The sequence below is a fragment of the Eutrigla gurnardus genome, assembly GCF_963514095.1.
Source record: "Eutrigla gurnardus genome assembly, chromosome: 1".
Lineage (NCBI taxonomy): Eukaryota > Metazoa > Chordata > Actinopteri > Perciformes > Triglidae > Eutrigla > Eutrigla gurnardus.
Window position 1 is genome coordinate 18,566,253 of NC_139915.1, and position 14,340 is coordinate 18,580,592.

Consider the following 14,340-nt stretch of genomic DNA (forward strand, 5'->3'; position numbering starts at 1 on the left):
GACCATCCCCCCAGCTAGGTCTAAAGAGTATGCGTACCGAATTTTGTCCAAATCGGACCAACGGTTTCCGAGAAATGCGCAACGTCCTTTTTTTCATAAAATCCAAGATGGCGGAAAATTTTGGCAGGCGGACTTCTATACTCCCAGTGGCTTTTTTGTAGAGGAGACTTGTTTACACATGTGTGCAAAGTTTCATGTCAATCGGACTTACGGTGCGGCGAAGATGGCGAATCTCCCACTAGGTGGCGCTAGCGAGCAACTTTTTCCTGACCGACGCCAAATTCTCAAATTTTTCACCAGGCCCTATAGACACTCCAATTTGCGTTCGTTTTTTTTTCATGCGAAGGCCCCCAAAACGCAGGTCGTACCCGTGAAAGAATAAGAAAAAACATTCGAATAACAATAGGGCTTCGCAGCCCGACGTTGTCGGCGCTCGGGCCCTAATAATACTCTAAAGTCACACCATACTAAACGGTTAATCAAAACACAGACTTCACGCTCGGCTTTCTTGAGTGTGGCAGAGGCAGGGGAGAGGAAGATTCTTCTTCTTCTTCTTCTTTTTTAATGGCGGTTGGCAAACAACTTTTTGTGCATTTCCGCCACCTTCTGAACTGGAGTGTGGATCAGAATGGTTTTGGACGATTATCGTTGGATGAGAAAAACAACAACAAAAAAATAATCCAAACAAATATTCCATGAGAATATATTTAAAAACAAATAAATCAAACCAAATACAAAAATAAATAAATAAATAAATAAAATAAATAAAAATCCTAACTAACTATGTTATCAAACATATACCATACTAATAATACCTTAATACTTATATTCTTTTAATGAGTCCTGTCTTTTCTAAATACTTAAATATTGCTTTATATCCTACATGCCCTGAGTTCAGTCGTAACACCTCTTTAATACTAAATTTAATTTGCTCCCTACTCAGTCTGTCTTTTAGAAACCTTCTTTGATACTGGTACTTAGGACAATCTATAATTACATGTTCAATAGTTTCTGTATGATTACAGTGTTCACACAAGCCAGTTTCATGTTTCCCTATTAATTTCATTGTATTATTAAGTCCAGTGTGCCCAAATCTCATTCTTGATATTATATCTTCTTCTTTTTTATTTCGACAATTTTCTCTCATCTTTCCTACTTCCCTTTGGATACTGTAGTACATTCTACCTTTGTTTTCCTTGTTCCAACACTCCTGCCACTTCTTCTTCATTTCTAATTTGATTATGCTTTTAACCTCTGCCTTACTATATTTAACTATCATATTAACTTCTACTTTTTTTGTTGCGTTTTTTTGCATATTTGTCTGCCATTTCATTTCCATCTACACCTATATGGGCTGGTATCCAAGTGAACTTCACTTTTACTCCTACTTTGGTAATTCTAAATACACTTTGAGCTATTTCTACCAGAATATCTTGTCTTGATTCTGATTTCATATTTTTGAGACTGATTAATGCACTGCTTGAATCTGATCCAATTATTACTTTGTTTGGTCTATTTCTTTCTACCCACTCAAGAGCTAACAGAATAGCTATCATTTCTCCCGTATATACTGATAAATTGTCATTTATTCTTTTACTTGACATAATATTTAACTCTGGTATGATGAATGCTACTCCTACTTTGTTACTAATTGTCTTTGAAGCGTCTGTGTATATTTTAGTAAATGATGAGTATTGTTCCTCTATATATCTATCTACCTGATCCCTATTTATACTTTTTCCTTTCTTCTTCTCTAACATATGCATATCTACATCTATCTCCCCTATTAGCCAAGGTGGAACAGTGGAAAAAAGTACAGTGGGGCTTATCTCTAGTTCCCCTATCCCTATTTCTTTTACCGCATCTCCTACCGTCCAACCAAAGCTCTTCAGCTGTCTCTTTTCCTTTTCTTGGCATTTTTTAAAAACGTCCTGAGTGGGGTGACTGTCCTTATGGCCCTTTAAGTTTGCCCAGTATGTAAGTGAAATCTGGTTTCTTTTCATTTCTAATGGCATTTCGTTCATTTCTACTTGTAAGGCTGACACTGGGGTTGTTTTAATAGCTCCACAGCAGAGTCTCAATGCCTGATATTGAATTGTGTCTAGTTTATTTAGTAATGTTCTTGAAGCAGACTGGTATATTGTGCATCCATAGTCAAGAACTGCCCTGATTAGCCCAATGTAAACAGTTTTCAGTGACACTCTATTTGCTCCCCACTCTTTACCCCTCAGACATCTAACAACATTCAGTACTTTTTTACATTTTTCAATAATTTTTCCTATATGGACTTTCCAAGTAAGATTTTTGTCGAACCAAATACCCAGATATTTAAAACATTCTACCCTCTCTAAATTTTCTCCATACATTTTAAGCTGAATCTGATCTTGAATTTTCTTTTTTGTGAAACATACTACTTTTGTCTTTGCTATTGAAAATCTAAAGCCCCACTCCCGTGCCCAACACTCTATTTTTCCTATTGCCTCTTGCACTTTCCTACCCATAAACTCTACATTCCTTCCCCTTTTCCACATGACTCCGTCATCTGCAAATAATGCAACTCCAATAGACCTATCTACACTGCTAAACACTTCATTAATCATAACTGAAAACAGTACTGGACTAACTATACTCCCTTGAGGAGTTCCATTTTCCACTACATACTTGTTACTATATTCTTTCCCTATTCTTACTGTTATCAACCTATCCGTTAAAAAGTTTTTAATCCAACTATACATTTTTCCTTTTATTCCCATCTGATATAATTTGATCATTAACCCTTGTTTCCACAACATATCATAAGCCTTCTCAACATCAAAAAATACAGCGACTACACTTTCTTTATTAACCTGTGCTTTTCTAATCTCATTTTCTAAACATGATGCCGGATCTATTGTGCTTCTTCCCTTCCTGAACCCACTCTGGTAGTTCTTCAATAACTCCTTGGTTTCTAGATAGTACCTTAATCTTTCATCTATCATTTTTTCCATAGTTTTCCCTATATGTGATGTTAACGCAATAGGTCTATAACTTTCTGTTAAGCTCGGATCTTTACCTGGCTTACATATAGGTACAATAACTGATTCTTTCCACTTTTTTGGCAAATACCCCTCTTCCCATGTCTTATTATATAATCTTAATAATATTTCTTTACTCCTTTCACTTAAGTTTTTTAGCATACAGTAATTTATTTGGTCTTTTCCTGGCGTTGTCTTCCCAGTTTTCCTTAAAACACTATTTAACTCTCCTATTGTAAATTTCATATTTATTGTACTTCCATCCTCCCCAACCTCCTGCAGAGCCTCTATATTTTTTTCTATTGTTCTCTCCCTCTGTCTCTTTTCCTCATTATTCAAATTTCCATTTCTATGTACCTTTACAAATGTCTTTGCTAGTGCCTCCGCTTTATCTTTACTTTCTATTATTATTTTCCCTCCATCTTTCATTACAGGATATCCATACTCTTTCCTATTTCCAGACATTCTCTTAATCATACCCCATACTCGGTCTAAAGGTGTAGTTCTTCCTAATGAGTCACAGTACTTCCTCCAGTAGTTCCTTTTAACTTTCCTTTATTGTTTTCCTTACTACTGCCTGCTTCCTTTTATACTCAATTAAATTCTGAAGATTATGTGTTTTTTAAGGATTTTAAATGCCTTATTTCTATTTTTAATTGCTTTAGTGCACTCTTGTGTCCACCACGGAACTATCCTTTTCAGTTTATTCCCACTTCTTTTTGGTATTGACTCCTTTGCTGCTCCTAGAATAATACTGCTTATTTCTGCATTGAGATCATCAATTCCCTGGTTTAAATTGACCTTTTTAATTTTCTTTCTGTCAACACTCTATACTTGTTCCAATTTGCTTCTTCAAATTTCCATCTTCCTTCTCTCTCATCCTGTTTCATCTCCCTTTCAGCTCCCAACATCTGTGTAAATAGGATAGTGATCACTCCCTATGGTGGTTCCTTTAAATACTTCCCAATTACTATTCCCGACTAATGACTGTGACACCAACGTAAGATCGACTACTGATTCCGTACCCTTCCCCAAATTAATTCTTGTGCCTGCTCCATCATTTAGACACACCAAATCCTTCTCATCCATTATTTCCTCTAAAATCTCTCCATTTAAATAATCTTTACCCCCCCACACTGTGCTATGTGCATTGAAATCCCCACACCAAATGATATTACCTGTCCAGTGTTCCAATATTAACTCTAGTTTTCCCTTTTCTAGCTTTTTGCACGGATTATAAAAATTTATTATTTTCATACTACCTTTCTTACTACATACTTCAATAACTATTACCTCCAATTCTTCTATTGTATCTAACTGTCTATACTGTATACCTTCCTTAATAAATATTGCACACCCTCCACCATTACCATTGTTTCTATCCTTGCGTATAACTGTATACCCCTTAATAATGAAATCCAGAATTGTTTTGAGCCATGTTTCTTGGATGCATATGATGTCTGGTTTCCTTTCTAAATGTTCAATATGTCCTTTAAATTCCTGTCCATTTGCAATCAGACTCCTTGCATTCCATTGAAGTATTAACATTATGTTATGAATTGTGAAGCTGCCTCCAATGTCCCTTCACCGTGGCTAAGGTCAGTCTGTATTTTCTCCCATGATAAATCTTTCATATTGAGGAATTTAGCTGCTGCCTTTACTATGATTTTGATTTCTCTGTCTTGGTTTTCGCTTGCTCTGAACAGTTGATGACATATGCTAAGAATAGCACTATCCTTTCCATTGGTACTCCTATATTTTCCTTTTGTGCTTGCCCTACCGCCATGCTTGGTTCTTGTTTGCTTTGGTTGACTCCTGCTTCTCTTCTTTCATTGTTACATATCTGCACAGCCTCTGCATATGTCACTTTCCGTTCTGATTTACTTGTTGCACTTCTACTGCCTGTTTTCTAACAACACATCCACCATATGCTGCTGTGTGGTTCCCCCCACAATTACAGCACTTTACGGCATCCTTACTGCCACACTGCCCATACGCATGTTCCCCCACACATCTTCCGCATCTTTGCTTCCCTTTGCATACATTAGCCGTATGACCGTACCGCTGACATTTATAGCATCTTAATGGGGGAGGAACATATTCTCTTACCCTGAAACTCATGTATCCTACCATCATTTTCTCTGGAAGCATCTCATCCGTGAACTGTAGTAGAACCGATTCACTATCTACTTTTTCCCCATTTCTTGAGGCCTGGAGCCGTCTAATTCCTGTGACCGTTCCTCCTTTTAGCACTTTCCTGAGTTCCTCCAGATTTTCTCCTACAGGGATTCAGTTATCACTCCCCTCGTTCCTCTCTTCTCCCCAACTATCTTCTTTTCCACTATTTCTTTTTTACATATCAATTGCAGTTTCATCGCTTTATTTCTCTGTTCAATGTTCTTGCATTTTATCAGCAGGCTGCCATCACGCAGTATCTTTGCCATCTCAATTTCCCCAATTGCCTTTCTCAATCCGGCTGTTAGTGTGATTGGACTGACTGATGTTATCTCATTTCCCACTTTAAATTTAACAATGATCTTATTTTCTTCCATCATTATCTTTTCCTGACATCCCTTCTTTCCTCCTCCTCCTCCTCAAATGCTCGTTTATTTGACTGGCTATTTCTGCTATCCCTTATCCCTCTTCCACCTCTCCTGCTCCCCCTCATTTCCCACTCTGTCTCTAAATCATCATCCTCCGATAATCCACTCCTACTTCCCATTCCGATCCAGTCACAATTCAGATTATGCCAAAACCGCTTATACCGAAGACCTCCTGACTTCAATTTTCGCTCCAAAATCCCTGGTCGCACTCCAGCACTCCAGCACTCCGCTTCCGCCTCGGACGCCACCTGTGCTTGCTGTGGGGAGGAAGATTCTTCTGGTCGGATCGTATTTGAACCTGTGAGCTCTCCAGTTGGTCCAATCAAGTGTGAGCAATCAGCCAATGATCCCATCAGCAGCACACCTGCTCCAGAGTGAGATCCAACTCCTTCACACACACACACACACACACACACACACACACACACACACACACACACACACACACACACACACACACACACACACACACCACACAAACTAAAGGGAGGGAGAGAGACATGTTAGAAACCAAAACAGACAGCCATAACATAAGTGCTGTGCCACAGAAAATTAAAACTAGATTAATCGTTCACAATCACTGATTAGTTATAAGTTCTTTCAACTATTAAACAGATTTTAATTATTGTGCCCTCAGTCCTTATAAGTTAGTAGTACTGTTGGGGTTTACAGTGCATGACTCCAGTAACTCCTTGCTTTGACTTATTTTTGATCTTCTGTTGGATATTAAAGTCCACTGATGGCATCGGAACAACCAGGGAGGAATTTCCGGTAATGAAACATTAGGAGTATACTGCATGTTGCACAAGCCAACACTTTCTGCCTTAGCATTTCCAACCCAGCCTAAGCTCCAGAAGTTCGACTTATCATGCTCTGAGCAGTCCTCTAATATAGCCTTTGCTGGGTGAGATCTTTTATGGCCCTGCAGGTGAACCCAGTATGCCAACATGGGCTTTACCCTTCTTATTCTTAATGGCTCTTCCCCCATCTCAACCTGCAGAGCTGCAACTGGGGAGGTCTTAAATGCCCCACTACATACCCTGAGTCCTTAAGCCTGCTCCACATCCAGCTTCTTAAGGTGACTTTCTGCTGCTGACATATACGCAACACTCCCATAGTCTAATCTGGTTCTCATCATGGTTTGATATATGTTTAATAGAGATTTCCTGGTTGCACCCCAATCACGACCTGACAGGCATCTGAAAAGGTTATTAACATTTTTACATTTGTCTTTTGTCCTCTCAATGTGTTCTCTCCAGGTGAACTTTTCATTAGACAGGACACCCAAAAAACAATGACTTTGACTTGCTCCAGTGTTTTACCATATAACCTTATTGATATGTCTTTATGGCGTTTTGCGAAACATATCACTTGAGTTTTTGCAACTGATAGCTTAAATCCCCACTATTTGCCCACTGTTCCACTGCATCAACCGCTGTCTGCAACTTCTTCTGTAGATATTTTAGATTCCTCCCCCTAACCCATAATGCCCCATCATCAGCAAATAGTGATTTACTTATTCCTCCCCCCACCTCCTCAAAGATGTCATTAATCATGCAGTTGAAGAGTATTGGACTGCACACACTTCCCTGTGGCGTTTTCAACCATACATACTGGTGAATACTCATTCCCTACTCTGACCTCTATCGTCCTCCCAAACAGGAAGCCCAACACCCAGTTATATAGCTTCCCTCCCACTCCTAACTTATCCAGTTTAATTAGCAGGCCCTCTTTCCACAGCATGTCATACGCTTTCTCTATGTCAAAGAACACAGCAACCACCATCTCTTATTTGGCTGAGCTTTCCTAATTTCTGATTCTAGGCACAACACTGAATCCATTGTATTTCTCCCTTTACGAAACCCACTCTAACATGAGAAAATAAGATCTCTACTTTCTATGAAATACATCAACCTCTCTGTAACCATCTTTTCCATAGTTTTCCCTAATTGAGATGTAAGAGCAATAGGTCTATAGTTTGACGGGTCTGATGCAGCTTTGCCTGGTTTTAAATTGGCACTATAATCGAGTGTTTCCATGCAGCTGAATCTCCCCTGACTCCCATACTTTACTAATTAATTTTAATATTACCTCTAGTGACCTGTCATCCATGTTGTCTAACATACAGTTGCAGATATCATCTTTCCCTGGCGCTGACTGCCGGGTGCTGGGGATGACCCCCTTTAACTCGTACACACTGAATGGAAGATCCAGGTACTCTTCTGTTGTGGGTTTTTTCCTGTTAACCCAGGTGTTTTGTGCTAGCATAGTATTCCTTTGTTGCCTAGCCTCTGCTGATAAGTTTTCTGAACTGTGAACTTTGACTAGTGTTTCCGCCAATAGCGTCGCTTTTTCTAAACCACTAACCGCTGTTCTACTGTTACTTGTCAATACTGGGATTGTTATATTCCTTCTGATTCCACTCATTTTCCTGATCATTCCCCAAACCTCCGACAGCTGTACCTCCCAACCTATCTTACTACAATATTGCCGCCAGCATGCATGCTTAGCTGCTCTAACAGTTTTCCTAACCACTGCTTGCGACCTTTTATACTGCACTAACGACCCCATTGAATGATGTTTCTTTAATAGCCTAAATGCCCTATTCCGTTCTCTAATTGCCTGTCTGCAATTTTCATCCCACCACGGCACATTCTTTTTACTTCTGCACCCTGATGTTTTTGGTATTGACTCATTTGCTGATTGTATTACAGCTGTGACTACTTCCTTATTCAACTCCTCCACATCTGTCCATTCCTCTTTATGTAATTGTTCAAATCTGTTTCCTTACGCTGCCCGGAAAAGCTCCCAATTAGCTTTATCAATTTTCCATCTTGGCAATCTTATGTCTTCCTCCCGTTGCAGCTCTATTCCAATCTTAATAGTGATTGGATAGTGATCACTACCCATTAATGTTTCACTTAACACCTCCCATGCAGTGACACCAGCCATTTCATTTGACATCAGCGTTAAATCAATCAAACTTTCTTTGTTTTGAACACAGTCATACCTTGTTCCCCTCCCGTCATTCATACTTACTAATCCTTTATCTTCTATAAATTCTTCTACTATTATGCCGTTTGTATCAGTTCTCTCACTTCCCCATAGAGTGCTGTGTGCATTGAAATCTCCGCACCACACTACTTTCCCCTGCACTTCCCCCAACACCATATTCAGTATATCTATACTCAGTTTGTTACATGGATTATAGTAATTAATTATTGATAGCTCATATTTGCCTGTCCAACTCTCTCTCTCTCTCTCTCTCTCTCTCTCTCTCTCTCTCTCTCTCTCTCTCTCTCTCTCTCTCGCTTTCTTGCTCTCTCTCTCAGGTCTCGATTGTTGTTTCTTATTATTGTTCAATCAAATCAAACGCATAACTGTGGGTTTTGTTGTTTTGGTTTCCAGGTTTATTTTATAGTCATTCTGTCTTGTGTTGTCATGCGTTTTTCTTGTCTTGTCTACTGTCATGTCTGTGGGTTTTTGTAGTGTTGGTTTCCTGTTTTATTTTGTAGTCCTTCTGTCTTGTATTGTCACATGCTTTACTTCCTGCCTTGGTTTCCCTCCTTTTTTCTGTCTCCCAGCTGTGTCTTATTGTCTCTCGTCAGCCTTGCTTCTTGTTCTCCCCAATCACCATAGCCTGCCCTTGTTTCTCCACACCTGTCCGTCGTTTAACCTAATCAGCCCTGTGTATTTAGTCTGTGTGTTTCTGTTCTGTCTTTGCTTGGTCGTCCTGTGTTATCCAGGATGTGTGTTCACCTCTGTCGTGCCTATGTCTCCTGAGGGGTATTCCATCAAACTCGCTAAGCGCAAAGCCGGGCTAATTTCGATAAGCCTCGCTACCTTTAGCGAGAGTTTCGTTCCATCAACGTGACTTGAGGTACTCTCCGCTAAGTAACCATGGGAATTTATCCGACCAAACTAGCCTGCCCTGGGGCAGGCTAACCATCAGGCTTACTTTAGCGGGGGTTTCAGAGAAGTCCGTCTGTCGGAAACAACTGTACCAGCAGAAGGTTCCGCCAATGGTGACAGGCCAGAAAAGAGCAAAAAAGCATAACTTGTAAAATGAGATAGAGACACTTGTTGGGGAAGTGGAGGGCCGGAAAACCATTTTATTTAGTGGCCACAGCAGATAACCAACTCAACAAAGCAGTGCGAGCGGTAACATATTGCAGCTGCATTCAACGCCTTCAGTGGGACAGAGCGGATGGTGACCTGAAGGTAAACTCCATCTTTCTACTCCTTTACCAACATGTATTTAATGTATTGCTTGAGTATTATGAGACATTAAGACTGTGTTGGCCTTTCACTAACGTACCCCTTTCTCATGGAATAACCTCCCTCTGGACATCAGACTGTCCGATTCTGCATCCCCTCCACCTTCAAAATAAAATGTGTTTATTAAACTGGACACTGCAACAGCTACTTTTATAGGCCTAAATTGGGGGTAGGGAGGGAAACGAGATGAAAATTCTGCTGTTGAAATTGAATGTCTATCAATTCTTGTTTTTTTCCTCCAAAACAACTAATAAAGAGAGCTTAACAACCTTCACTAGTACGCTCGGTTGTTAATTGGTTGTCTGGATATTAACGACGTCTTTTGAAGTGATCCTTTCTCTCTGCCATGGTTTCCTCCACAAGAACAGCTGTCAGCTAATGGGGTTTGAGATGTGGCCACATCTCTGCTATTCAGGAAACCCTGTCCTCTCCTCTGCCACTAGACAAGTCAAGCACGATCACGTAATTCCCATTTTGGGTTATTACTTTCAAAATAAACCCATGCTGGCCAAATGTCTTGCATAATATATTCATTATAGACCTTTTATCCTACATTTGATAAATCAAATGACCACAATTAAGAGTCAAAAGAACTAAGAAGACACAACGATGTATTCAGATAAACCTTTGGCCCATTTCACGTTTCTTTTACAGTGTGTGGGTGGAGCCTATTTGACTTTTAAAAAGGTGTCAAAAGTTGTACATATGCCTTGATTACTGGTTAAACACTGTGGCAGGGCCTCTGTTGGAAAATCCTAAACATAGGCTACTTTCAATTCAGCCCTCTGAGATGAATGAAACATATAGAAAATAGTAAACTGGTTACAATACCCATCAACAATGTCACTCATAACTAAAACCAATGTCTTAGAAATAACCTACTGAGAAACTTGAGAAAGATGTGACAGTGAAATGTCCTCCTCACTAACTTGATAGTGGACTGCAATAAAAAAACACTTGCATTAAGACGATCCTGGTGAATTTCCATGATAGTTGTAAATATCACAAGTTACTTGATTTGAAAAAAGCCCACTAGCTTGAGATCATGATAGAAATTGAATTAATTTATATTCTTATTTGTCGTCTTATTTAAGATTATTTGATTTTTTTCTATTTCAACAAAACAAAATGCAAAGTGATACCAGTGTGTTCAATTGCCATTTTACTAGTCTTAAGCATATTTTGATGATTATCAGGATAATATTGTAAATTTTTTTGCCAGGCTAGTCGTGACATGAAATATTAATGTCATCCCATTCCTAAGTGACACCATTGTCGTTTTTCATTTTGTTGGTGAAGCTATAAAAGTAATCGTATGGACACGTTTACTTTGAAAGAAATACAAGCATTTCCGGTTCCGCCAGCCTTTCTGCCCGAACGTGACTCACCTCACGTCGCTGTTGCTGCAATCCTCAACGCTTGTGACTGATGAGTGCAGTGTCGTGGGCTCTCCTGGCTGTGTCTTCGGCGTACATTTCCCCGGGTTTATTCGGTGTTCTGTGAAACATTTTCCCCGGAGGTGAAGCCCTACACGTCGTTGGAAGATGTCTGTGGCCGGGCTGAAAAAACAGTTCCACAAAGCCAGTCAGGTATGGAGACGCCTGTTATTGCTCGCTCATAACGACAGTTGTTTGTGTGTGGACCGTGTTTGTAAATAACGGTGAACGGAATCGGTCTTGGTGTGATCAGAAAACACAAGAAGCAGCGAACTTCAACACCGTAACGTCACATGTGAGTGTTGCGGATTGTGACACCGATTTCGATGCTATCTCGGCGTTCTGTGTAACGTTACTAATTCATTCAGATAAGTTGGCTCTGCACGGAGACATCGTCACACCATACTCCATTAAAATATCCGAAGATTAAGTGCATTCTTGCAGATTGGTAAACGCAGATGCGTTGTTTGAATTAATTTCAAAGCTTTAAATTAACCCCAAACCGCCCTGGATATTTCGGCATTGTTATTGACGTGTTATTCACCTCACTGCGCACCACAATATGCAATTTCTAATAGTAACGTCAGACCTCACTGCCGTTGTTTCCAAGCTAGTAGCAGTGGCAGAAACATGGTGATATCATAAGAGCTGTAGGAAAAGTGAACATATTTTTTGTATAGGCAAAGGCGTCCGACATGTTGTGCCTGAGTTGTGACGTTATCTCTCTAGGAGAGAAATAAGTTAACAAGTAGCTAAGACCTCATTTTAATATAAAATTATGTGTTACAGTAGCTATTGTGGTTGTATTTGGGGAGTGGGCATGGCTAATTATGTTTTGTACTGACCTCAGCTTTTTTCTCATCCAGTGGTATGTCTTGACCACCTTAGGAAGCAGCACCCTGTCTCCAGGAGACTAGCAGTCCGTTTCAAACGGGTAGTACTTACAGGTGCAGTGACTCAGAGCCCCCAGGCCTTTTCCTAATAACCATTTAACACACAGAGGTTGTGGGCATGCATCTGGGCATGCATCCACGGCTCACAAACGTACATTACTCATAAAATTCCAGTTTGAGCAGTTTGCATTCCCACGGCCTTCTGCCACATACACGGTGAGTAACTGTGAACCAGTTTGAACACTCCACTCGGATTGAAAACCAATACTGCCTGGTGGATTAACTGTCTGTCTGCAGGAGCAAGGATGGGACAATATAGGATGATGAGAAAGGAAAATTGAGCCTGATTAAAAAAAATTACTAAAATATATTTTTTAATTTAATAGTAAAATCCTATCCTTTATTGAGGTGCATATCAACATCTTAAAGGAAAAGTTTGGAATTTTGGACATAGGTCCTCATTTCCAACTTACCCGAGGTGATATAGGTCGGTGGAGACCGTTTTCAGCACAATTGGTCCAGTCCTTATATTTGCACAAGTCACCGTTGCTAACTGGTGTTGAGCTAGCGCACGTCAACGGTAACATCCAGCCTGTCACTAAAAACAGCTTTAACTGCTCCGCAGAACACCCGAGACAAATGTATTATAACGTCGGACTATCGATGTACATGTCAGTGTTCCTTTAAGATTTGATCATTTTTCACCAAGAAAGATTTGTCTTATCTGTGACGCAATAATAAATATTTGTTTCTTTTAAGGTCATTCCAGTACGTTTATGCACCAGTTTCAAGTATGTTTTGATGATTATTGGGATAATATTGTGAATCACAGTTATTTATTCTTTATTTAGCTTTTCTTCCTAAACCTAACTCAGTAGGTTGTTGCCTAAAACCAAGGTTCCCGTGTTGCTTAATGTCGTCCCGACTGGCAAAAAAAAAAAAAAAGAAAGTGCTGTTACAAACTTAAATTGAAATACATGTGTTGAAAGTTGTGCTGAGCGACATGGAAAAAAATGGAAAACTTGTGTAAAAAGTGAGTGGCGTGAACTTCCCAGACCAAATCCCATCTAGATATGAGGTGGGAAGCGCTGACATTAATGCTGACCTCAGACCAGCATCTCGTTGAATCATAGAACAGACGGCACATTAGAGATGACCCTCATGTCCCCCCACAGCACAGCAGAGGACGTCTCACGTTTGGCACAGAGCTCTCGCAGCGGGACATGAATGCCATTCCTCAGTTCATGTGCTCGAGCTGAATGTCAACCTGCCACTTCCTGTTTGTCGCGGCATGCGAGACGCTCACACTTTGATCGAGATACTTGCACATTGAACTGCCACATGAAACAGCCCGTTTTGAGGAGATAACATGCAGCTCTCTCAAGTGGGATGTTATCCACTCGTTTTTATTCATTACACAGGATGAAAAAAAATGAACTGCAGGCTTTTCCTCAGGTCAACAACATAGTATTTTCAGTCATGCAGTGGCGAGCAGGCAAGCTTTTCTTCACGTCACCTGCAGTAGTTTCCTGCTAAAAGAGAAACTGTGTGAAAATAAATAATAAGCGTGTATCAGACCCTTCGCCCCGGCAAAAACAAACAAAAGATCAGCTTTTAGAACTAACTGTATGTCATGATGTATGTCAAACGATATTGTTTGCTGTTTCACCTGCTTCCTGGAGTGGAAATGTGTTCTGACACCAGCGATAGATACTTGGGAAAGGAAGCACTTCCTGTTTATTTCAAACTGTATCTGAGTCTTTTTCCACTATTATTGAGAAAAGGCCGAGGGGGATTTTTTTACATGAACCACCATGAACTTCAGAAGTGTGCAGTGTCCATCGCCCTCTAAGTCAATACTGATCGACTGAATTGTATGAAGCAGAAAGCGACTGCTGCACGTTTCCTGTGGGGTGGAGCTTTCAGTTAGGACGGCAACTACTTTCTATTAACCTGTTGGATCCATTTTTTGGATTAAAAAATCAATACATTTTTGAAATGTCAGAATAAAATGACCACCGCAATTGAGCCTAAGATGATACGTTTCAGGTGTCTTATTTTATGCAGCCGGACTTCCAGTTTACAATGATAGACAACAGGAAAGCAGCAAACCCAA

The 14,340-nt window shown here is 40.0% G+C and overlaps 1 protein-coding gene across 1 annotated transcript in view; it reads left to right on the top strand.

The window, feature by feature from the left end:
* The first annotated feature begins 11,298 nt into the window (after positions 1-11,298).
* Positions 11,299-14,340, top strand: part of sh3gl3a (SH3-domain GRB2-like 3a) — a 72,170-nt gene continuing 69,128 nt past the window's right edge. The window contains exon 1 of the mRNA XM_084007297.1: positions 11,299-11,484. Within this exon, the coding sequence (XP_083863423.1) occupies positions 11,440-11,484 (45 nt within the window). The 5' untranslated portion in view covers positions 11,299-11,439. The remainder of the gene's footprint in view (positions 11,485-14,340) is intronic.